At 53.0% G+C, this 25,699-nt stretch overlaps 1 protein-coding gene across 2 annotated transcripts in view; it reads left to right on the top strand.

Annotated features, from left to right (window-relative positions):
* Positions 1–25,699, top strand: part of KCNIP1 (potassium voltage-gated channel interacting protein 1) — a 245,128-nt gene that overhangs the window by 210,147 nt on the left and 9,282 nt on the right. For both annotated transcript variants that reach the window (XM_037127902.2, XM_053656976.1), the window contains one exon: positions 25,515–25,639. In XM_037127902.2, coding sequence (XP_036983797.2) covers positions 25,515–25,639 — 125 coding nt within the window. The remainder of the gene's footprint in view (positions 1–25,514; positions 25,640–25,699) is intronic.

Genomic DNA, 25,699 nt, shown 5'->3' with positions numbered 1-25,699 from the left:
TAACAACTGCAGGACTCAGGTCAAGTCTTCTGAGTCCCACTTCAGAGCACTGTCCAAACTCATGTCCAAATGCAGCGAGGCCTGCACAGAACCTAGCCCTGGAGCACTGGGACTCTCGTCACCTCTGTGCATCAAGTACCTGTATTATTCCTCTCGGTGAAGTACCCATAACTTAATACCATCAGGTTGTAGTGGGGCGAATCATGGCCACCCAAGGATTTTAGGCCCTAATCCCTGGATTCTGGAAATGTCCCCTTAGAAGGACAAAGGTGATTAAGTTCAGGACCTGGAGGTGGGGAATTATCTTGAGTTGTCTTGTTGGGTCTGACATGCTCTATCATATGTGTCGTAAAAGAGAGACCAAAGGGAAGTTCAGAGCAGGCAGAGATGGGGCACAGACGGAAGAGGGGAGAGCAACGTGGGGATGGAGACAGGGAGGCGGCCACAAGTCAAGGATTGCAGGCGGCCACCAGAAGCTGCAATGGGCAAGGGACCGATCCTTCCCCAGAGCTGGACCTAGCTGACACACACATGCACACAGACACACACGCATGGTGTGTGCGCCCCACCCCCCAACGACACAATGAACAAGTGAACCCTCCTAGAGTGCTCCTCCACAAACTCAGCCCCAGACTTCTCTCTTTTCTCTTTTTCTTCTTCCTACCTCCAGATTTGGCCGTTTTTTATTCTTCTGTTGACATAGTTACATTTTCTATGGCACACTTGATCCTGGATTTCTTACGCACTGGCTTTAAACAGTGTCTGATGCCCACCTTCTATGAAACACCGGAAGACAAGGACGCTCTTACTTCCCTCTCCTCCCACCTTTCTCTCTGCCTCCCAGACCTGTTTTTTATACTGTTGTCTTCACATCGCCAGGGCTTGGGATGCTCCCGGAACGTGCCTCCTTCGAGGTGAATGGGAGCGGCTTCCTCAGAAGCCTCATCCCCCACGAGTACAGTCTCATCGCCGAGTCTGGGTGGGCTCCCAGTTCCATCTCTAAAACTCCTCCACCTGTGTGACCAGCAAGACAACAGCCAGACTTCCCCTCCTTTACTCAGGAGAATGCACTCTGTGTTCAGAAGGGCGTGCTGAACTTCCCTTCGGTCTCAGAGGGGCATCCAGAGCTGCCCAGGCCTAGGTGACCACAGCCTGAGCCCCCCAACCTGACCCATAGAACAGGACGGATGCCAGCCAGCCCGCTGCACCTGCCCAAACCCATTCCGCCGCAGAGAAACATCGTCTACATCCAGCTACATCTGCTGGTATAGAATAGCTGGTATTTTGCAGTCCGTCAGAGCAAGCTTGATAACCTCTCTAAAATTTCTTTCTCTGTCCCAGATCGTAGAGTCTGAGACAGAGAGCCACACCTGCCAGAGCAGCTGCCTGTAACTGGCCTGAGGGTCTTCAGAGACAGGGAAATAGAAACTGTTCCACTCACCCTGAGGTGTGAAGACATGTTTTCCTCCTTATTTAGGTACTTATGACAGAAGTGACGAAGTCTCACTTTTTAAACACTCCCTTACAATACAGATAAAGTGGACGTGCCCCTAGCTTGTCCCAGCAACCTGAGCCCACGTTCACCCGCTGTGGGGCTGGGGACCGTTTGGACATCAGCCTCGCTCAGAGGTTAAACGCAATGACGCAGATTCCCAGGTAGCAACACAGAAGGATCACCACCTGGTTTTTATGTTAAGAAAAGTGCGTATAAACTCTGTTTAAGGAATAAAATGAACCTGTGCAGTCCGTAACATTTTGAACTACAGATGAAACTGGAGAGAAAGGAGAAAGAAGAGAGGGAGGTGAAAGTTAGAAGAGAAACAAGAAGAGGGAAGTGGTCTGAATGGCAGGGAAGGACACAGTGAGGAAGTGGAAGACAGGAAGGGAGGGACGGGATGGGGGGCACAGCGACAGCAGGAAAGGGGGGTGGCCAGGTCTGAGGCAAGCCCCCCACCCTCCGCAGTTCACCTGGGTGGCCGTAGGTTCCCTCCTATCATCACTGGCCTTTAGAGTCCGCTTAGCTAATTAACAGTTTATCAGCTGCTGTTCGCGCTTCAGTCTCTAGGGACCACACTGCAGCAGGAAGTCACAGCAGCCCGCCTGGCTCTTGAGCTATGGCCAGAACGCCGTCCCCCAGACACAGCCAGCCCCAGGGAGGACCCCGCCTGTGTGTCTGACGTCTACCGACCCCCGTAGTTACCGTGTAGGTACAGCCTGTGCAGTTCCTTCTCCCAGCATCCGCCACACTGGGCGTGGGAGGTTTTCTGAAATAGAGTCAGGGTCACGCACAGTCATTCGTTTATTATATTCAGTGCCTCCCTCCATTGATCCAGTGGCTCGAGATGAGAAAGCACTGCCCTGATGTCCCTTTGCTTCCTTCAAGGCAGCGTGCAGAGGTTAGCAAGTCAAAGCCGCCTGCGGTTGCTCCTCTCTGCCTTGCCCTTGGCTCTCGGTGCCCCGCGTCTCCCTCTGTCCAGCCCCAGGGTCCCCACCCTCCACCCTCTCTCGTGCTCCTCAGAGCCTCCCGCCCTGGTGTCTGCTGCGCGCACAGTCCTTCCCTTCCCTGTCTCCCTGACTTCCCCGCTTTTAATGCACCTCTGTCAGAGCCCGCCTCATCCTCTCTGCTCCCTCCTTCCACACTCTGACCGACCAGACAGACCCCTGCGCGGGGCATCATTTTGTCAGTGAATTTGTCTAGAAAGAGCCTAAGTCAAATATGTTCCTTTCATCGTGGTGCTCACGTAGTGCTCTGCCTTTCGACTGTTCGCTCAAAGCAGCGGGGAGATGGTTGCGATGACCTGTCCCCTCAGGGGTCACTCTCAGTGGTGCCCCCTGCGGGGAGTGCCCTGAAGAGGAGGGTCAGTTCTGACGCCAGGAACAAACATGTGTTGAATGAATGAACGAATGTGAAAGTGTCTTCATCCTGCAGAGAAGAGAGAGGCCAGGGGAGGGGCTAATTCACGGAGACCTTGATTTTGGCCGCCCTGCTCTGCGCATGGTGCATGTTCAGGAAGTGACGAGCGAATGAATGAACGAATAACTACTGGGTGACAGGCACAGAGATTTATTTCCAGAGTTTCCTGGCACTTGCAACGCACTGGGGGCCCAGGACAAAGGCCCCCAGCTTCGCAGAAAAGACCCCACACCCCATGGTGTGACCGCACTTCCTTCTTGGTCCTTGCCGGGGGGACTCTGCGTTCTCATAAAGCCTGGCTCCTTCCCCAGACCTCTCCATTCCCTTCTTAATCCTCATGCTAAATATTTCCAGGAGCTTGCTCTTCCCTCTGGCCCACCCCAGGGAAGTCACCTGACGTTTCAGAGGACGTCCCAAGAATAGAGAGATCCCCCTGCTTGTGAATAGACACTCAGTGAGAGCCGGTGAATGAGCGCATCAGCCCACACGGCAGTGGCCATCCCCGTTCACAGCAAAGGACCTGAGGACCTTTCAAGCCCAGGCCTGGGCACCCCCACTGCCATTTCTATGTGACTAAGAAAAGAGCCCCGGCTGGCATGTCAGGACACCTGGACGCCAGGATCAGCTCTGTCCCTGAGCCTCACACCAGTGCCCTCCTCTGGGCTCAGCCTGGCCAACCCGAAAGGGAGCCGTTTGGATTCGATCAGTGGTTTCCGAAGGGTGACCTGCAAAATCACCTGGTGGGATTCGGGGAAGGGAAACGACATGCTCCTGACCTCCCGCCCTGGCCTGTCACCCGACTGCTGTCCTCTGTTCTGCATCCTTAGCTCCCCTCCACGCACAGTTCCCTTTGACTAAAGAAGCCCCGGCCTTTGTAGGCCTTTGAAAGCCCCTGGGTGCCAGCTAAGGTCCGTCTAACCCTGACGTTTTCGTAGCCCCACGGTGCCACTGCCTGTAAGAAGACCCATGAGGCATTTGCTTCCAAGGTGAACCTCATGGATGCGACCCAGCCAGGGCCACAGCCTTGCTCTGCAGCACCTTCACCATGACAACCACCCATCAGTGAGGACGCCTTCTGTGTGCCCTGGCCTGAGCTCTAGCCCCTGGAACCGCCCACAAAGCCCAGAACTACTGAGCGACATTTCTGTCCCCATGGCTGCTAAGAGTGGAGGTGAGTCAAAGGACTGTTGCAAAAGCCAAGGTGAGATCGCCAAGCTTCTGGCACTAAAAACAATTACGTGTATTTCATAGAATGCTCAGCTGGACAAGACCCTAACGAGCACGATCAGAATCGTGGAAGTGAACCTGGCATTGGAGTCGGAGGCCAGAATTTCAGCCCCAGCTCTGCCATTTGGTGATCAATAACTTTGGGCAAGGTGCTTAATCTCCATGAGACTGAGTTTCCTAACCTGTAAAATGGGGTGACAGAAACCACCTGGCAGGGCGTTGGGAGGCGTCATTGAAATGAGTGTGTGACGTTTGGCTCAGTGCTAACGCTGAGTAAATATTCTACAAGGGGCCAAAGGGAGGAAGCGGTTTCCCCAAGGTCACTTCCGCAAGGTCTCACAATGCCATTTTCATGACGTTGCCCAAAGCTCGGCATTGCTGTGGTCCAAGAGGCCCCTGGAGCCTGGGGGGGAGCAGCAGGGCCCGCCGGGCCTCTGCCTCGGTTCCCAGCACGTCGGGGGCACGGCCCTGGAGCGGCTCTGAGATACCACCCGAGAGTCTCACTCTCAGGAATTCAATGTAGAAAACACATTAAGGCCTGTTTACATGGAAGTGCTGTTTCTAATTATTGTTCCCCACGGGATGTTCCCCCACCGCTTCCTCCAATCCTGTTTTAAACTGCTCCACTAATAGAGGTTTTCTGGCCTCCTTGGAGAGACATTCACAGATGCTAATAGAGCCATAATTCAAAAATTGCTTGATATACATGCCCTCAATTTCCCCAAGAACCACCGAAGTAAAGATCCCCAAACATGCACCGCACTTATTGGCCAGATGCAATTAAACACGCCTGGTAGGAAACGTACGGGCTGCTGCTCAGCCAGGTCTGCATTCAGGGGCCGCCGTCACAGCTCTTTATCCTAAGGTCCCACCAAGGCCAAGTGCAACAGGACAGAAGCAGCCTGCTAGATGGGAGCCCTGAAGGACCCGTTCTCTTGAGCCTCTACTCCAAGCCCTTTCGGACCAGGCAAGGAGGCCCTTAAAAAAATCCTCCAGATCAAGAGAAGCAATGAATGGACGCCGAGCAGTTCCAGGAACAATTGCTTGCATAGCTGCATGTGTAAGAAGGACGAAGAAGCAGAAACAAGCCAGGCAGGTTGCAACCCACCGTTGCAACACTGCAGTGTGGACAGATCCCAGGACAGACGCTCGCTCGCTCTCTGTGGGGCCCTTGGAGAGTGTCCAAAGCTTTCTGAGACTTAACTTGTCCAGCAGCAAACTGGGGATACCAATGTCAGTCACCTCCGAGGGGTGCTGGGAAGATTGAAAAAAAAATTAACACGTGTGAAAGCACCCAGCATATCGTTATTAGGAATTCACTAAACTTCTTTTATCTAAATCTGTTCTCTCCTAAGACCTGACTATGGAGAGAGCATGGACGTGCTCATATGCTTGTTAAACAAATAAATGAGTGTGGGCAGATCCGAACCATACTAAAATTAAATTAAAAGAGGTAAACTAGGACCGATTAAAAGAAGTTTGACTTACCCCAAACTAATAAACTTAATGAAACTTGGTATCTCGAGAGGAAAGTAATATACGTTAAAAATAGCATAGGTTCAAGGTGACTTTAGAGAAGTTTCTGGAGACTAGATCCATAATTGATTAATAAACTAAAAATATAGAGAATTGCTCAGGGCTAGAAAAGTAGGAATTCTTGCTTCTCTCTCTTCACCTGTCCCCCTTTTATTGCAGAAGAAATCAAAGCCCAGAGAATGGAACCTGGGTGTTTGGGGAGGTGGCTCGGTGTTCTTTGCCCTGCCCTGGACTCCCTGGGGACAGGCCACCCTCCTACTCCTTGTCCCTTAAAGGAGGGGAAGAGAAAGGAGCTCCGCCCGCTGCACACCTAGTCTGTGCCATGTCCTGGGTGTCTCCTAGTCCTCGGGAAGACCCTGAAAAGTGACTGCCTGCACATAGGAGGAAATGTCACTGGGCAGGGGACAGAATTGCATGGATCTGCATGGATTTCAAGCCAAACTCCCTGGGCACAGCATCCAGCTCTCCCCACTTCTCCATCTTTACGGAGGCAAACATCTGACCACAGAAGGCTCCCAGGCAACGTGGCCTCATCTGAATTAACACGAGTGAGCCTCAGTTAAACTATAAATGCTGAGGTTTTTCAATGATATAATGTATTTGAAAGACCCCTTGAATTCTCATGTCATATACCGTGGGCTGCAGTCAGTGCAGCAGGTGCTCTTTGGTTTTTGTTTGGCGGTGGGGGCTGGGGAATTGCAGGCACAAAGGTGAGGGCGTCAGGAAGGGCAGGAGGCTGGAAGGTGGGCAGGAGTCAGCTCTGCCCACCCCCACCCCCACGGCTCTCAGGTGGTACCTTTGCAGGAATCACAGTTGGAAGGGAGCAGCCAGTTCACGCCTGAAGTGAACCTCAAACTCTGGGGGGCAGATCTAGCACCACTGAGAAGCCTGGCCTGGCACGGCCCCTCCGGGATGACAGATGCCCTTGATCCCAGACGGGGAAAAGGCTGGAGTGCTCTCAGCCAAAGACCTCAATTTATCTTCGGGACAATTTTAATTGGAAACCTCGCCTGGCCGCTGCCCACTTTTTCAGAAGTAATTAGAATGCTAATCCATAAGAAAGATGTCTATTAAATATAAATTAATAATAGATAATACATTTTGGCTTGCAATTTTGAATAATAGGGCCATCTCGTTCTTCAAGTAAAAATTCATATATTTTTAATAAGCCCGAGACGTTTCCCAGTGCGCCTCACAGATGGTTCATTTTTATTGTCCCATAAAGAGACATTGTGAGTAAACGTTTTGTTCTGTGTCTTTTTAATGGCAAAACAGAACCTTGGAGAGGTGCTTTGTTTTTTTTTGGAGATCCCCAAGCCCTTTCTGAGCACCAGGGCTCCTTCCTGCCATCAAGGGAGCAGAGACAGGAAGTGGCCTCCACCCGCCTCTCCGACGTCCAGCCCTCCATCCCCGATCAGACAGACGCAGCGTGGCAAAACCCAAACACAAAGGCAGGCCAAATCCCACCCTGGTCCCTGCATGACGAATAACCAAACCCTGAGGACCCAGAAAACGGGCGTGTATGAAATCATCCCCACGAGGCTATGGATGGAGCATGTCCTGCGGACTGTGACATACACTGGGCACAGCGGCTTCCCAGGGAGGCCCTCCCTCCACGCCCCCTCCTGTCCTCTCCACGTCCAGATCCACGAGAACACCCCAGGTTGTTACGTGGAGGCGCCCACGCACGTACCCTGGCATCAGACCCACAAGGGTAATAGGTATGTTCGGTCTGTTTGACAAACACTCACGAACTCTCCTCCTACAAAGAGCTGTGGAGATCGGAGAACAAATACTTCCGAACTACCCTAGGAAGATGAAATGCGTGTAACACGAGGGTGGTGACTGGCTAGTCTCCAGCGCCGATCGCTGGGTCATCGACTTAAACAAAGATAAGCCAGCAGTCACTGCGCCTGTTCTCCCTGCCAGCGCACTGCTGGGGCCGGGGTTCGGACAGGTGGGAGGCCACTCTCTCAGCCTTCCCCACTGCCCACCACAGTCCACCCCGCACCCAGTTGCTCAGGCCTGCAAAATCCTCTTCGTCTCCTCTCGGTTCCTCTCCCCGACACCCCCAGCCCCCTACATCAGCAAGTCTGGTAGACTCTCTCCACCAGAGAGATTCAGAACCCGCCCCTAGTGGGCTCCTTCAGAGCTCACATCACCGCTCGGCCAATCGCCACGCTCTCCCAGCAGGTCTTTCTGCACCTTATTCAAATACCCTGCGCACCAGAAACCATGTAACAGACACCCAGATTTAAAACAGAAGGGGGAGCATGAGGCTGATGACCACCGCGGCAGCGCCCCAGAAGCACCCCCCTTACCCGGTTCCAGTCACTACTTCCAAGGACCACCTGGCCTGGCTTCCTCCTCCCAACACAGACCGGTTGTGCCTGCACAAACTCATCCACAGTGTCGGACGCGGCGGTACCACATTCATGCAGATCGCTGTGTAGCCTTTCGTTGTGGGGCTAGGCTAACAGCGTGTTCATTTGACTACGGATGGGCACTTGGGCGAGAGTTTCCTGTCTGGGGCACTTAAAACCGTGACACCTCTGCTTCCCGTTGCTTTAAGGTCCACTGCTCTGCACTGACACCACTCGCTGGGCCGTTCTGCTCCGCCACTTGCCTCCGCTTGGCTCCCCAGGAGGACGAGCTCTTCTCCTCTCACAAGCCTGGTCCCGTCTCCAAAACTCTGTCCCTGCCCCTCTCTCGCCTTCCCACTTTGGCTTCACGTCTGCGGCCTCTCCTTCCTCCTCACTCCAACCAGGTTCTTTCTGGTTGTTCTCCCTCACAGCACTTGATTCAGTTCATAATTGCATGTTCATTTGTGTGATTATTCGTCGGGCGAGTCAGACCTGCTGAACAGAGCCCGCGCCTGACTTATCTGTGACCTTTAGAATAGGCCACGTCGCTGGCCTTTAGAATAGTACCTGGCAGAGAATAGGAGCTCGAGGCATATTTGTGAAGTGAGTGCCTGAACACGCCTTAGCCTCGAGGGGCTCAAGGTCCAGGGGGCAGACAGAAGAGCCTGTCCGTGCTCACCGCACAGAAAGCCAGGTGCTGTCTGGGGCAGACAGAAACGTCTGCTTCAGAGGAGGTAGTCCTTGAGGTGGTGTGTTCTAGAGGGCTCTGCAGCCCCAGCAGGCACCATTCATGGTGCAGTCTAAATAGTGCCCCCTGGAGGTGTGCATTGCAATGGGGCAGATTGGACAGAGACCCAGGAAGTGACAGGGAAGGAAATCAGAGAGAGAGGCAGGAGCGTGTGGGAATACACCAGCATCGCCCAGGGGCTGCGTTCGGAGAACAGCAAGTACTGGGAGAGAGTAAGTGTGGGACAGTGTGGCAGTGAGTGGGGAGAGGTGGCAGATGAGGCCTGAGGGCTGAGCAGGGAACGGGTTGTGAAAGGCCTCATACGTATTAACGAGCCTGGCCTCTCTCCTGAAGCCCAGGGGGAGCCCGTGGAGGCTTTAAAGGGAGGGACGTGTTCAGACGTAGCTCCTGTGAACACCTCGTCCTCTCCTTCCCCAGGGCCTCTACGCAGGGGGTCCCTGAAAAGCCCCGTCTCATCTGTCCTCCCCATTTAGAATCACACACACACACACACACACACACACACACTTCCTTCCCATCCGGTAAGCGCCCGCTTGTTCAGACGGCCGGCTGGCTGGCCATCACCGCCTCCAGGAAGCCAGCCTTCCCTGCCGGCCTGCGCTGCACCAGAGCCCCCTGCCGCTCCCTCCTGCAGCACCCAGCAGACTCCCCCTATGAGTCTTAGGTGAAGTCCCTCATGCACCAAACTGCGCCTTCACTGGGGACAAGAATCACACCTGTCTTTGGTCACCACCAGTCACCCAGCTGTCAAAGCGCCTAGACACCCCAGAACCACTCGGCCTGTGAATGACGTACACAGGCCCTCCTGCCTGTGTGCACAGGGAACCCACGAGCAGAGCAGAGCCTGCAGGTGGGTGGGGCGGGGGACTGGGGCCGTGCTGTGGTCCTGGGGGCAGTCGCCGGGCACTGGAAGCTGAATCCCAGGCGTGTTCAGCTGGGAAATGTCAGGGGAGGCGTTTGGAACCCACATGCATCTGACTGTAGAACCAAACTTGACTGACTGCGTTTTCTTATTTTCTGTATCCCGGCTGCCCGGGCACTTGGGGCCCCAAACCTGGAGAGACTGCCTGTCCCAGAGCGAGCTAGTTCCCGGGGACGGTGAACGACTGCACCGCCACTGTGCCTCTGACGCACAAACCAGACAGTCCGGAGCCTGCACCCCACCCGTCTCCACTACCTAAGTCGCACACACCAGCCAATGTCCCGCCTGCCCTCAGTCACCCCAGGACCAGGTACTGGACGACTAGGAACCACCACCCCCCGCCCCGCGATGCTCAGGGGCTGCCCAAATCATTCACAATGTCTAGTCATCCTAAGCTTGCTTCGTATACCCATTCCTGCCTCACCCATTCCTTCCCCCAAATAGCCCAGTAAAGGCGTGTTCCCCGCCTCCCCGCCCCCTCCGCCCCCAGACCAGAGCTGGCGCTCCCCGCTGCGGCCCTGCGTGTTGGGCCCATGCTGCGTTTCCAGGGGTCTGTGAGTGCAAACTTCTTTCCCCGAGACAGTCATTTCCGGGTCTGCGTGTCTTACTGTTGCCTGGTGAACACAAATCCTGGGTACAGATTCCAACACAGAAACCCTTTTAAAGTATTCGGGGGTCTCAGGGTCCTAACCCCCTGAGAACAAACGCTGCTTCTGTCTTTTCCTCCTGGCGCCCAGCGTGGCACTTCCAAACGCAGTCAGGAATGTCTGCAGAAAACGACCGGGAAGTTCTGGGGGGCCCCCGCCTCCCGAGGGTCCGCTTTAGCCCCCGTACCAGGCCCAGGCACAGAGCCCCCTGCAGTGGCCTCGGGACCAACCGGTTTTACAAATTATCAACATCTCCCCATTAGCTGTTGCAATATTAAATTGTGTGACTGGAAATGAATGAATAATCCCACGGGCAAGTGAGGGAGACCAAGCAGCAGGGATTTAATAACAAGTCCTGCCCTCTCTGCGAGCGGAAGGTCTCCCTAATTAAATATTAAAAATCTATCCACACAGCTACAGCAAAAAGAAAAAAAGAAAAAATCGCTTTTTCAGCAGCGTGGCTTTAAGACACTTCCTCAGAGGACCCAGGTGCCATGGAAATGTCCTCTTGGGGACCTAGATGAGGAAGCAGGGGACCGACCGCTGGACCAGTGCTGTGGGGTGTCAGGCACAGGTCTCACAGATGCCTCGTCCCATGCGGTCCTCGGGAGGACCATGGGACTAGGATCACACCCAAGTGGCAAAGCTGGAATTTTAACCCAGCTTGATGAGCTTATAAAGGGCACACCCTGGTGCAGCAGGTTAAGAACGAGGGTTTTGTCATCGGGCAGACGGGGACTGATCTCATCCCAGGCCCATCTCATCCTAACCGTGCAGCCTCAGGCAGTGTGACCTTACATCTCTTCTAAGTCTTGGGTGCTTTGTCTTTAAGAGGGTAGCCGTGTGGAGCTCATGGGCTTTGGGGAGGTAACACACAGGAGACTCGAGATGCAGGCCTGGTTCCTTCCTAGGACATGCGTCTGAAATGCCAGCTGCTGTTCTGGTCCGTGGAAGACACCCCCCCGCCCCCAGCATCTCAGAAATGCCCCCTCCAGGGTGGAGGGCGTCCCGCCCAGCTCACTGCCTCTAACCAGGCGGGGGAGTCTTTTTATTTCTTTACAGGTTGGGGATGAGTTACTAGGGGCTCTCTAACATCTCTTGGGCATATACTACGTGCCAGGGACACCTCCAGTCATACTCTCACTTAAACCTCACAAGAGCCCATTGCCCAGGGCGGGAACCCAGATGGGTAAGCATGTTACCAAGGCTACACAAAGATCTCCAAGCGGAAGGGTTCTGTCCTCCCCTGCCCGGCTTCCCAGGCAGCTCCGCCCCAGGGAATCGGGGTGCTTCGTGTTCGTCCTTTAAAATAACCTTTATGGGTTTCTTATTTTTAGAAACTCTTACTTACTCCTTGCAGAAGCTTCAGAAAATGCACATAAGCCGAAAGAATATAACGGCCATCCATAATCCGAACCCTCCGAGATGACCGCTGCTCAAGTTTTTATGCACGATGTCCTGGCAAGATCGATCAATCAATTGATCGGTAGATCATTTCCTGCTTTACAAAACCTGCATTTTTTCCTCATCGAGGAATATTTCTGAGAAATAACCTCCAATATGTACAGGGAGGTTATTTCCCTAACTCCAGGGAAATGCCAGTTCCCTACCCCTGGCCCCCTTGCTTCCTACCTTCATAGATGTTTGCGTCAATAATTATCACATTTATTTTATATACTTAATCTCTCCCTTTTAATTACAACTACCAGGACCTATTTCTCCCTGCAGGGTCATGGGCCGCAAAAGATAAGAATAAAGGAGGAAGTTCCCAATTAGCTGGAAAGAGTCCTCCTCCAAGGATCTCCAGCTGTGGGCTTTACTAACGGACGGGGAGAAACAGACCTTCTTCCCTTTGGTTCCCTTGCAGAGAGCCGGGACCGAGGCCAAGTCTCGGGCCTGTTTGGTTGATGGAGGCTCTCTCCTGCAGTGAGCCGGCCAGGAGAGGAGGGATGCAAAGCCAGCAGGCAGTCCACACCCAGAGCTTAAAACATGTCTCGAAACCGTAATAAAGGCTAGAAGGTGAAAAGGGACATGCGCCTCCTCCCCCCGCCCCCACCCCTCACCCCACAGCAAGCAGCTGTGACGGATGTAGACAGACGTGGTTCGGGGCCTGACCCGCAGCCTGGAAGGTCACGGGGAAGGCGGGACTGGTCTCCGTTTGGGTTTCTGGTATAAGACTGGCTGTTCAAAGACACCTGTGGTCCGACTTCAGCTTGACGGTGAGCCGCTCTGGGACTTAAATGATGAGAAATGCAACCATCTCACAGTAAGGAATTCAAAAGGACTGGGATGCAAGCCAGAGCTCCAATCGGGAAGGTTCCATCAGAGCATCAGTCCAGGCTTGGCCGCAGGCACCCACCACCCCTCCTCAGATTAAACAGCTACAGAGCCCCGTGACCTGCTAATGTATTCGCACACTACATGAACTCAGCTCGTTAATCCTGGTCGTTTGTCCTCTTAAACTGCAGAAGGAAGGCAGGAGGGAAGGGACGGGCTCAGGCTCACCAGCCCTCAAGCTCCAGAGCTGGGATTGGAGCCGGAGCATTTGGGCTGCAGAGCTCACCATCATGGCCTCTGGCTGGGGCCCCATCGGGCCGCCTTGTGTGGAACAGCGCCTCCCTCCCCTGACTCGTTTCTCTCCGGTCCTGTAACCCGGCTTTATTTTCATTCACCACACACCTCAGCACCTCTGATCCCTGCCCGGGTCACCGCCTTTTACTCCCGGCTTTACCCCCAGTGCCTATGAGAGAAGCTGGCACCTAGTAGGTACTCAGTAATTCTTTGTTGAGTGCATGAATGGCGTTATGAAAACACTGAATTGCTAGAAGGACTGGACCTGAATTTAATCCTGTTCTGCCAGGTATCCGTGTGTGACCTTGGACAGGTCAGGGTCCCTCTCTGGGCCCCGGGAGCCACATCTGTGATGTGAGAGGGCAGGATGGAAGCATCTCTCTGTAATGTGTATCCTCCGTGACTTATGCAGCTTGTTACCCGGTGAAGGATAACAGGTGTCTCGGTGTGGAGAGGTAATAGGGAGTAGTGGGGACTGTGGTTTACTAGCGAGCACATGCCTATCTAAAGTGAGCCCCTGCTTCTTAGCTCCAGCCCGTTGCTGCCGTGTGATCATGCAGGTCTGCACAGGCATCGCTTCAACTTCTAAAGAGAAGCTGAAAACCCATCTTTTACGTGACGTAAATGTTGCAAGGCAACAGCTGTGTCCTGTGGACTGCCAGGTTGTGCTTTCTGAGCTCAACTGTCCAACGACAAAATTAGCCACCAAATTAGCCAAATACTTTCCAGATACTCACTTGGCTGCTTTCTCGAGATTCTTTGTCTATTTCCTATTTGGCTCCTTGTAGCTCTACACACTCTTAGCAAGTAATAAAATACAAAGTAAATTCTTTATATTCTATTCTATAGAATAGGATAGCAAGTAAAGTGAGACGCTTAGCCTCACTAAGCGCCTAAGTACAAAGTGGATGCTGGACCTCATGTGCGGAACAGCACACCAAAAATAAAAAGCAAACAAAAACAGATAAGACACATCTCCCACCTCCCCACCCCAGCCAAAGAAAACTGTGACACCCAGCGGTAGACGTGTGTCAGCCAGGCAACTGTCAGACATGATCAGCCCGTCTGGGGTGGGGACAGAAGGAGAATTTCCGCGTGGCGGCCTGTGAATGCTGCCGGAGCAGAGCTCCCTTCACCTGGGGTTAGGAAGTGGCTGGGACTGGGGTCAGCGGGCCACATGCCCTGCCAGAGACAGGGGTCCAGACACAACCAGACTGTGATGGTTTCAGAGACCCATGCCGGGCGATGGTGGGGAATTGTGCGGGGAAGGTGAACGGGAGGGGGGGCGGTGCCCAGCGTGGAGCCTTCAGTGCCAGCTGGGGAGTGGGGGCCTTTACTCTGCAGGGTGCCCCGCAGGGAGGTGGTGGTCTGGAGTGGGGATGTGGAGGGAGGAGCTCCCCCTGTCCTCCCGCCTTGTCCGGGGCGAGGCGTCTGGGCATGGGCTGCAGAGGTCGCTCCAAGTCCGACTCCTCACCTTGCACTCACTCGTCTCAGACCCGGCAGAACAGACCAGCAGACGGGGCTTCCCAGGCAGCCTCACGCAGGCTCGCTCCTCGGGGGTCGGAGGACGCCTCCTGCTAACGATCCGGATGCCGAAGCAGTTCCGAGAGGCAGCGGGCCTTTGAAGCAGGCAGTATTTCCTTTTTTTTTTCTTTTTAATGACGGTTTCATTTTCCATTTTTATTGGCCGCTCACTGATTGCTCCCGGGCTCTCGGACTGGATGTGAGAGGCGCTGACATTTATAGAAATCAATACATTAATAAATCACGAAGTTCATAATGTCTGATTTGCTTCCAAATGAGACAGAACTATTATCACCATAAACTTGCACATAAAATCGGCCCAATTGTGATGTATTGTGTAGTCTCATCAAAGGCGCTGGAGTGAATAACCTTTCCCCAAAAGAAGGAAGCAATCGAGGCTGAATCGCGTCATTAATAATTCAATCTGCCCAGGCTTCATTTATTAAGTGCACAGTTAAGAGGCTTCCGAGCTGGGTCCTGGAGGTGACCCCTGGGCCTCTTCTCCCTGCCTCGGGCAGGCAGACCTCCGCTCTCTGGCGGACTGGCTGCGGTCCTTGCGTGGGGCAGTCAGGTCCTGATTGGAGGTGACGTCCATTCCCCTCTCCAGCCAAGCAGTGGACTGGAACTGGTCACACTTGGACGGTCAGGATTACCGTATTTTGACATGTATAAACGTGCACTTTATTGCCCGGGTTTTTGAGGGGAAAATAAGGATGTGCATTATACCTGAGAATAATGGTGACGTGAGAATAATAATCCCGTGTATAATGCGCACAAAAGTGTGGCTGCGCGTTACACACGGCAAAACACGGTACTAAGGGCAGAGGACTTGGACCCCGGTGACAGCCATCGGGGAGAAGGGTAGAACGCCTGTCAGTCATCAGGCCTCTGTCCTCACCCTCCAGGCTGGTGTTTCTGGCGTCCCCGCCCACCATGCCCTGCCCGGTTCCATGGCACTTGGCGGACCGGGATGTTTGACTCTGTCCTCCAGAGTCTCAGGTTCGTGCCCACCGCAGCTCATGTGCATTGATGATGTCCCACCTGAACTGGAGATTGGGCGCTTCTGCCGGCCAATCCCAGGACAAGGGAATTTTTCCATATTGTAGAGATGCACACTTCATTCGCCGGAGACGTCAGAGAAGCCATACTCGTGGCCTACAAAGCATCTAACCCATGTGATTACTGGATTCTACCGTTGAGAACGACCCTTACAATGCCAGCCATAATGTGTGTTTTGAGTACCTACTATGTGCATAGAGCACTTGACATAATACCTCCTTTGGATTCACAGCTACCAGGTGGGTATGATTAGTCTAGGAAGCCTCACACCCTGTGGGGACAGCGATATGATTAGATGAGCTGTACAACTGTTAGCGTGCTCTCGGAGCTCACAAAGATAGGCACGTACTCCGAGGTGCATTAATACTGGATTCCAGCAAAAACTCCCTCGGCCAATCTCCATTGTTCCCCGTATGGGGCACAGAGGATTGTTCTCACACTGACAACCGGAGAAGGGTTTACTTGGTTGGATTGCAGGGGCTTTGGGCCCTTAGAGCCCTCGTCCGGGAGAGTTGAACGTCCGCCAGCTCTTCCGACAGAGCAGAGTGTGCGGAGCCAGGTCGGGCCGGTGGGCGGTACCCTTCCCTTCCCAAGTCCATGTCGAGCGACCTCAGGTTCAGAGCCTGAACTAGGGCACGGTGAGGATATTTACATCAGGGAAATTAGGAAGTGCTGTCGGTCTGGCTTCCCCCGTCCCGAGAGCCAGTGTTTAAATGCCCACCAGCCCACCAAAGCGAGCCCTCTGTCCAGGAACCATCGCCTGGCAAGCTGGGACACTGCCTGGGCTGCAAGCCAGGCATTCACTCCCTTAGCACGACCTTGACCCAATGAATGTCCTTGGATCTAAAAACTCCGTGCCCACCTGAGGCTAGGCCTGCGCACATGGCGATTTCACTTTTCCTTTGCGGAATCTCTTCAACCTCCCTCCCCACCTTCATTTTCCCGTCTGAAAACTCCAAGGGCCTTTCTCCCTGGATGCTACCCCCCCCACCCCATGTGCCGTGCATGGTCATTTCTGCTTCTCATTCAAAAGGAATAACAAAATGAGTGACAGACTCACGCCCATGTGATCCTCTCATTTCCTGGAGAAACCTTGTGTATCCCCAGGTACTGGCACTTCAGGGCAGTGTCCAGCTGAGACCGAAGCAGAAGCGGTGGGAGGATGCTGGCTGGCGGCAGGGCGGGGCCTCACCTGACTGACTGCCCCCTGGAGCCATCAGTCAGCGGAAGTTTCAAACGGGGCACATTTTCCAGACAAAGGGGCCCACTTACAACACCATCCAGGGCTTTCTGCACGTGGAGGAGACGCGGCAGGGAACCTGACACTTCTGTTTGCAGCTTGGCGAGGGTCTTAGCTGGCTTAGAATGTTGCTTTGGAGGTGAGGGCACCCAAGGGCCCCTCAGGGGTGTGGCCTTGATCCTGGTCCTGAAACATCACGCAGGGCTCCTTCCCTCTGCCAACCCTGAACCTAGATGACACTTCTTCCCCAGGAGTGTCTTTGCTGTATTGTTGGTGGTGCGAGGTTACACTGTCAACAGGCAACAGAACTGTGACTTCTGACCTTGTGGACTTTTAATAATTGCGTTATGTTTCTGACAGTTTCTACCTCCACCCTCCCCCTTCCCAGACACTCCCACTCGGGAAGACAGGTCGGAGAACCGAAATACGCTGTACGGGAAAGAATTTGCAAGTCATTGGATCTAGAAAACCTCCTATCTAGTGAAGTAGCAGCACTACAAGATTTTTTACTGTAGGATTCTGGGTCTTTTGTTTGTTTGTTTGTTTGGTTGGTTGGTTGGTTGGTTGTTTTACAACATTTTCAAGACTGAGGTGTAAATGAATGAAGAATGTATACTTTCAGTTTTGCTTAGAAGGGGCAAGAGGGTTTGAAGATTAAGAGAACAAATGCTTGAAGCAAAACAGGAGTTGAGTTTTATTGAACTAAGAAAACCGAAAACCTGTCTGGAGCTCAGCCCAGCACTCCCGGGGCTCATGGTCAAGTTCACCGCGTTCAGAGCTGATGAGAGCCATCTGATCCGGGAGGGTCTGGGTGAGGTTATGACTGAGCTCCAGGCCTGGGCTGTAGGACACCCAGCCTCCCGATTGCACTTCGGAACCACGAGGAATTCCTTTCCATCTCTGCTTCGTGGAGATGCCAGCAAGGACCCCCCCACCCCCCAGTCATAGAGGGTTAAGCCATCAATCATTGAGACGTCAGCTGCCAGCGTATTGCTGATGTCGTCTCCAGTGCGGCCAACACAGGCGAGGTGGCATTGAATGTCGCCCGGCATTCCAGGTGACAGTGGAAACACCAGACACGTGATTTCAAGAGGGGGTGCAGGGTTCAGTTGTCATGCACACGGTCACCTACGTTATTCGTGTGCTCTCTGAAACTGACCTCTAGGCACAGTCTTACCAGCACCCGCCCGCTTTCACATGCCACGTTTTCGTTTTCAGTCACTTCAAAATACTTTCTGATTTCCATGAGGTTTCTTCTTTGAGACCAGGGTGACTTAGGAATTAGAACCATATCGTTTGAGTTCCAAACACTGGGAGATTCCCTTATTTTCTTTTTGCTCTTGATTTCATGCTTAATTCCACTGCAGACAGAAAACGTTTTGAATGCTTTTCATTCTTTGGACTCTGTCGAGAGGGGCGTTATGACCCAGGAAGTGGTCAGTGTTGGCGAATGTCCTGTGTGTCCTTGAAAAGGACGTATGGTGTTCTGTGCGTGCTGGGCACCCCTACACGTGTCGATGGGGCCGGGTTTGTTCACGGTGCCGTACGTGTCACCTGTACTCCTATCGATTTCTCTGTGTCGTTAGTTAATGGAGAGGAGCCTGTAAACCTCCAGTTACGATTATGAATTTGCTGTCTCTCATTTTAGTTTTGTCAGCCTTTACATATATGTTGAAGCTATATTACTAGTGCATACTAACTGAAATTTGTTGTATCTTACGAAAACTCTCTCTTCCTCTCTAGCAAAGTTTCTCGCTCTAAAGTTTCCCACCTGAAAGTCTGTTTGATCTGCTGTTGAAGTAGCCACGCTGGCTCTTCCTGATTTGGGTTTGCATCCTGTGTTCTTTTCCATCCTCTTCCTTTGACCTCTCCTGCATCCTTGTGCATGTCAGTGCATTCAGATAGGGTTTTCTGTTTATTAGAAGACTGCTCGCCTGTACTGAAACTTTTCCATGTGTCTCTGCAGGCCTGCTGAAACCCCGGTGGGCTTCACAACCTTTTGGCTTCAGCTCAGTCTCAGTTTCTCTTGACCTGTCACCTAGGAAGTAGCAAATGCCATCGGGAAATGAGCAGCCCAGGCTGCCAGCTCATTGCTCTATGGTCCCGCCGGTGTCAGCCCCTCCGGTCCTGATGCAGTTCTTGTCTTCCCAGGCTGCTGGAAGTTCGGCTCCTGGTCCTCGCTCTTAGCAGACTCCTTCTGCTTGATCCCTCAGCCTCATTACCTATGCCACGTAGAAATCAGCATCCATGTTGAGCTGAAAAGCAGCCTTGACCGTCAGGCCCGTTTTAATGAGTTTCTCTTTCCTCTGGAACCACGGCTCCCAGAGCGCAGGCCACCCCGGTAGCTCCCGGTGCTTCCAGACAGGTTTTCACTTGTTTTTCATTCTCTTTGTCTAGTTCTCAGTGAGGGTCCAGCTCCACTACAGGAAGCCTGCCATCCCTTCCCCAGTCATTTGGCATCTGCGCTTTTGTCTCTGCTGTTGCTTATCCCCTCTTCCTTCAAGACCCAGGGAAGTTGTCACCCCCCACCTTGAAGCCGACCCTGCCCCCCCAACCTGGTCCCCTGCTGTCCAGGAGGCATTAGTTAAAGGTTTCCTCCTCTCTGCTCCCAGTGTCTTAGTCAAAGCCACACTGCTTAGAAGGATTTGCCAACGAAGAGTTTCTGACCATCTGTCCACACCAGCCGACAAACAGGAGTGTTACAATCGGTGTGACTATAAGTTGTAAGTGTCAAACTCATGGATAACACGGGGGAATCATAATACGATTTCCAGTTGTAGCATCCCTTGAAAAATGGAAAGATCCGGACTCCCGGGGCACGAGTTCCACGTGACAACAACTAGCTCAGCCCCACTTTGTATCATGGGGCAGTGGCTCCCCGGTGCAGCTCTCTGCGCCCATCACCTGCCTCATCTAAATGGCCCACCAGCTGCCGTGAGCGTCTGGGCTGCGATCCCTGGTCCACGCCTGTGCCTCTCTGCCAGTCTGAGAACGTGGCATCCTTCATCCCTCTCCCTGGCCCACCAGAGGAGGCCACTCCATGTTTGTAGACACGGCTCTATGAACACGCCACCTGAGCACTTTTAGAGCCATGAAACTGTTCCGTGGGACACAGGACACTATGCTTTGCTCAAACCCCCATAGACTGTACCATGCAAAGAGTGAGCGCTAATGTAAGCTGTGGACTTCAGTCAAAAAGAGAATCTGTCCGTTTTGTTTTCTCAGTTGTAACAAATATGCCAAAGCAAGACGTTACCAATAGGGGAGACTGCAAGGGTGGGTGGGTGGGGACTCGCAGCATTTCCTATAAACCTAAAACTGCGCCGAAAGTCAAGTCTGTTGGAAAAATAAATACGAATGCCACTTAATCAGAGCGGTAGAAGAGGACAACGAAATCCAGCAGAGTGAGTTCCCTCTGTGAAACTCAGGTCAGGAAATGAGTAGAGACACCAGAGCCGCACGTTTAGAGGGAGCAGGGCAATAAGCCCCCCCCCGCTGGGGGTTGCGGGTGCAAGTGACCAAGGCGGTGGCCGGGCTGCCCCCCACTTTGTGGGCAGGGGAGCTGGAGGGACAGGAAGGAGTTCAGTATCGCGACAGAGGAAACCCAGTTTGGCCCCCAAACAGACTCCCAGGGGGAGAGCAGCGAATAGAGCCCCTATTTCCCATTCCCTGGGACCTGCCCCCCCAACTCCGTGGTGCTCTGGGGAATATCCTGCGGCTGGATGTCTCATTTCACACTCAGCATCGCAGGGGACTCTGCCTGCGTCCACTCTGCCCGCAGGTCCCCCCCGTGCTCATTAGCTATTCAGTGGCTTTTTTTCTGCCTCTTTATGACTCATCTGTTTGAGAAGGGACGAGAGAAGCAGACTTTGTAGGTCGTGAGCTCGGGGAGAGCAGGGGGCACAGCTGTTGCCTTCACCGATATACAGGATGGCGCAACTGTAAGCCTACTTTTCGCTGTACGTAGAGTAGACGCTTCATTGGTAACTGTTGAATAAACGAATACAGAGTCGGCTTCGAATCACCAAGTAGCGGAGATGGGGCACCCTTTGCGGAGGGTGTCTATCTGGAAGCCGCCCTTCGGCCAAACACGCGGGCATTTCCGAGGCCCATCCACATCCGTGCATCCTCCGCCCCAGGCCATCCACATCTCTTCTGCTGCATGGCTGCATGGCTGTGGGCGTGCTCAGCGAGCCCCCTGCTGGGCGCCGTGGGCACTGCGGGGCGACCCATTGCTCTTGCCTGGTCTGACCCTGGGAAAAAGGACAGGGAGGAGGAGGTCAGCCCAGCTCCGCGCCAAGGCCTCGCCGCCCGTGTCCAGCTGGACGGCGGCCTGAACACCCTCGGAGAGGAGCCGCCTCGGGAAATCAAAGTGTGGTTTGCTTTTCTGTTGAATGGATTTGGTAAAATGTTTTCTCACTTTTTCCTAGACCTCGCCTGGTGGTATTACCAGTATCAGAGAGGTAAAAAAAAAGTTTAAACTAACTCGACTACCTGGGTCACGTTCCTTTCAAAGGAGGGGCTATTTAGTCAAGCGTCTGTGCTTTGTGATTAGTCTTGCTAACAAACCCCACCTATACAGAGACCCTTGGAAACACTCTCTTAGACACAAGTCATAGCAAACTTGCTCTGCTTCTCCCCAAGCAACTGAGATGTGTTCCTTTCATGGGCAATCACCTGTATGGAAGATCTCAGAGTCAGTGTGCGGTCAAGTGCAGTGACCTGCATTTCTACGTCCTCTTTTTCCCCGAAGCCTTGGCCTCCTAATCTAATCCACATTTTCTGAGGCAGTTTTCCTTATTGCTTTACCTCTTATTATTATATTGTATTTACTTCATATAATTGCTCCAATCCACTTGTGAAAGAAAGGGGACTGTGTGGAACCAACGTTGAGGGAGAGAGACGGTGAAGACGGAGTGGGGTGAGGCGGGAGGAAGGTCGGCAGGGTGAGGTAAGTGGCACAGGTCAGACCCCAAAAGCTGAAATGCTTCCGGAGCCAGGAAGGGGGCGTGGCGGGAGGGCGTGAGCCCCAGGTGGCCGATGGAGTGAGCACCAGAGGGGACGGCCACTTCCCCTCTCGTAAACTACTGCCTTGGGACAACCTGAGACCGGAGTTGTCAGAGAGTCCCATTTTCCATGAAGAACCAGAAATCCAAGTGTGTGCATGCATCTCTCATCTTCAAATACTGGCAGTTCATTCCAAACAAACTGGAACACATTTTATGGGCCCAGTGACACCTATGTTTTGGGCTCTGTCCACGCCAAGAGACACCGTTTTGTAACCTCGAGACCAGGTGGGTGGGAAGAGAGTCCAACCCAGAGGCCCCAGGATGGAGAAGCTGTTTTCCAGTCCAGCAGAAGGAGATGACCATGGCCGTGGACCTAACAGAGGAGGCGCCTCATGGGGAAGATCGAAGGTGTGGGTCCCCTACTTCCCACAGTCTAACCTGGGCCGCAGCTGGCTGGGGGCAGGACCACTGTGGGTTTGTTACAAACCAGTTTTCAGTTTGTGCTCAAGGAAAGCAGCAGCCATTGTACGGGGCACAGGAAAGCGACATCTACAGGAGAGGCCGTGGACCCGATGGCTTCTCGGTCCAGTCCTGTCACCACCCATTGGTGTGACTCAGGACTCAAGCAAAGCCACTTAAGGACCTGAGCTACAGCCCTTCACGCGGGCTCCGTGTGTTTAACAGACACAGGAAGTGCCTGAGAACATGGGCCAAACGCCGCAACTGGGGCATTTTCTTCCCTGAGGGTCTACAGCCTTCATTTGCACCCAGAAGAGCCTGACACCTCAAAACTTTAGGGCCCCCTTGGTCCGAGTCGTCTTCCCCGGCCTCTCCTTCAGCCGGAATCCCCCACCTCCCCTGTTACTTGTTCCAAATGGCCCCCCACGTTCTAAGCTGCTCGCACGTGGAGAACTCTGTCAGTCAGTGCTCCCCTCTTCCTGAGCTTTCCGATGCCAGAGGCCGTGGTCCCCCCCTCGCCACCACCCACAAGGGTCAGCGACTCAGGGGCATGGACACATTTGTCAAATGAGAAGTACTTTACAAACAGAAGGTAATTTAATGCACCATTGTTGTGTAGTTATCGCCGCAGTGTGAAATCTCTAAGTTAACTTTCTGTCATCCAAACCCAGTCTGACTTGGTAACGGGCTCATCAGTATTTTTAATGACAAAAGTAGCGACACTGAGCAACATGTGGCGTCAGAGACTCCTAACAAACCTCCGAAGAAGCTGGCAGACTCCCTGCCCACTCGCCCTGTTTCCTCTCCTTCCACCCAAGGACCTGGGCCACCCTCCTGGACACCCCGGAAAGCACCCGGGGAGTCTGGGGGCGGGGGGACGGAAAGCTCTGTGTCCCCTTTGACATTTCTTCAGACTCTGTTTACAGTGGCCAATCCACAAGGCACCCAAGCAAAAGGAGGGAGAGCTGGAGTGAGAAAAAGGGGTGCCTGGTGTGAGCACCCCAGGAGGTCGCCGCCACAAGAAGAAAAGTAAATACACAAATTAATGGTTTCCATCCGATCTTCACCGCGTGACCCACGGTTCACAAAGACAGAGATTAAAATTGACAACACGGTGCATCTCACATGAGGGAGGGAAGGAATGACTTCGTCAATGTTTCCCTTCAAAACATTTCATAAATTTTTGGCTGATAGGTAGGTATGTGTGCATTGGGCTGTGATATAAACTTTCATTCTAACTATGAGACAGTAAGAGAAATGGAGTCCCACTGGGGAAAGCCCAGGTGCCCACGCACCAGCTGCGTCCCGGCGTCTGGAGCCCCAGAGACAGGGGTGTCCTTCCACGGCGGACGCCCCCCGCGGCCTGGCAAGGAGAGGGCGATGACCGGGGAGGCAAGGCCAAGCTTGGCGTCGGGTCTCTGGGCATCATAGAGTCCGTCTGACATGGAAATTGATCCTGCCGCCCAGGTGGCGAACAAATCATTTATTAATAAAGTCCAGGCCTCCCTTAATGAAACGAGTTTAATAGTCGGTACTCCAATAATTACTTTGTGCATTTTTAATCAAAGAGATGGCAAGCGAGTGCAGTTTCTGAATCACAGCTTCTCGAACTCCTGCAGAGATGGATTTCTCTGAGCTTGTGAGGGATTCAGTCACAAGGAGGTCAATAGAAATAAGACAATCCTGTAAAAAATATCTTTGAAGCCTCTAGGTAAGATAAACTTGGAAAATATACTAGATGTCTTAAATTTACCCCGTTTCTCCCAAAAATACATTTTTTTCACCCGTACTTACATTTTAACTTTTACCTCGTTTCAGTGTTAAATACCTGCATTTTTTAAAATAAACTTGCTATTCAGTCTAACACTGAATTCAACCAAAAATCTGAGTTATATTTTAAAATGAGTTAACTATCTGTGAGTACTTCGAATTAGACTTAGGTGGGGTTCTGTTGTTTGTCTGTAATTGCTACTTGTTAGCTGCAAACATGACAACAATTAAAGGCTCTGTGAGGATTGTAAGAAAATAGCTTGTTGCATCAACAGAGTGCCCTCTGTTGGTTGAACAATCCGCCTGACCCCCAGCGGGGATACAGTAGTAAGTATTGTTACCAAATTCCTTTGCCTCTCCCTTGGGAACTTAGCCAAAGGTCCGTCCCCTTGAGAAAAGGTCCAGGATTCAAGCTCACTTTGCGGGGTTCCTTTCCTGCTGAAATCAAAGTGTCGAAGGAAAAGTGGGGCAAAGAGACTAAGGCAGAGCCGCACACCTGCCCCCGCCCCGTTCTCTCAGGCAGAAACAGCCTGTGCTCCCTCTCCGTGGCCAGCCCACCGCTGGTCACTGTTCTTGCCAGATTTACAGCCGTTCAATATATGGATCGGGGAGCATCTTCAGGACAGCAGAGGGCAGAGGAGGTTAGCTGGTAATCGGTTGTTGATTGGAGTAAATTTATAGGATGCACTCCAGCGGGGCCTGGAGAATACACACGCACCCTGCTGGGGGGGGGGGGAGACGCTGCGAGGTCCAGCGATTTGGATCTGGCGACCCTCCAAATAGGAGACGGGCCGAGTTCTCGCTTTAATTCACTGAGCTCCCCAGATTTCTGGTGCAAAACTACATTGCGTTGTGGTTCCACCACCCCTTAAGACAGCTGTGCTGAGAGCCCTTCCGTGCCGGAGAAGTTTTCATTGATGTGGACTGGCTCCCGTTTGAGTTGTTTTCCTATTATGTATGGCCAGTGAGCATTACAAAACAGTACTGAGAAACACACCCAGACTCGCAAGTGAACACTGAATGCTCTAATTTGCACTTTTTGCCAACTTGCACTAGCCTTTCCCCCGTCCCAAATGGTGAGAGCTCACTCCATGTTTTTTTAAACAGGTGTGTTTCCCTTTGCATGAGGGTGTTGATCAGTCTGCTCACTTTCCTGTGTCTCTAGAACATCCAGATGTTCAGTGGGCAGCAAATTGAATATGCAAAGATATTATTTCCAAAGAAAGGGAATGTTCTCACGTGGGCTGGTTTTAGCACTTCCGACCCTGTCTCACCTTGGAGTGTGTTTCTGTCCAGCGCTGAAGCGTCCTCACCTGGTGTCCGACACACCTGGGGCAGAGGGTGGGCTGCCAGTGAGAGACAGAAGGTGACTGGGTGGGGCTTCCGGGGAGGGGGGACGGTCGTCCGCAGTGTGGTCCCGGCCCACCACCCTCTGACCCCGATCACCACCCTTGCGCCAGCCCCAACTCTGGTCTGACAGGGGCCCCCGAGGCCACCCTTCCAACGCCGTCCCCTCTGGTTCCAGATAAGATCGAAGATGAGTTGGAAATGACCATGGTCTGCCATCGGCCTGAGGGACTGGAGCAGCTCGAGGCCCAGACGAACTTCACCAAGCGGGAGCTACAAGTCCTTTATCGCGGCTTCAAAAACGTAAGGGCCCACAGGGCCTCCGAGGCGCGGGCAGGGCTTCTCTGGGGCTCAGCCCCCCGG

The sequence above is a fragment of the Artibeus jamaicensis genome, unplaced genomic scaffold (genome assembly GCF_021234435.1).
Source record: "Artibeus jamaicensis isolate MK-2021 breed Jamaican fruit bat unplaced genomic scaffold, CSHL_Jam_final scaffold_3151, whole genome shotgun sequence".
NCBI classification, from domain to species: Eukaryota; Metazoa; Chordata; class Mammalia; order Chiroptera; family Phyllostomidae; genus Artibeus; species Artibeus jamaicensis.
Note: the sequence above shows the minus strand (reverse complement) of the source record. Positions and strands in the feature narration are given on the sequence as shown.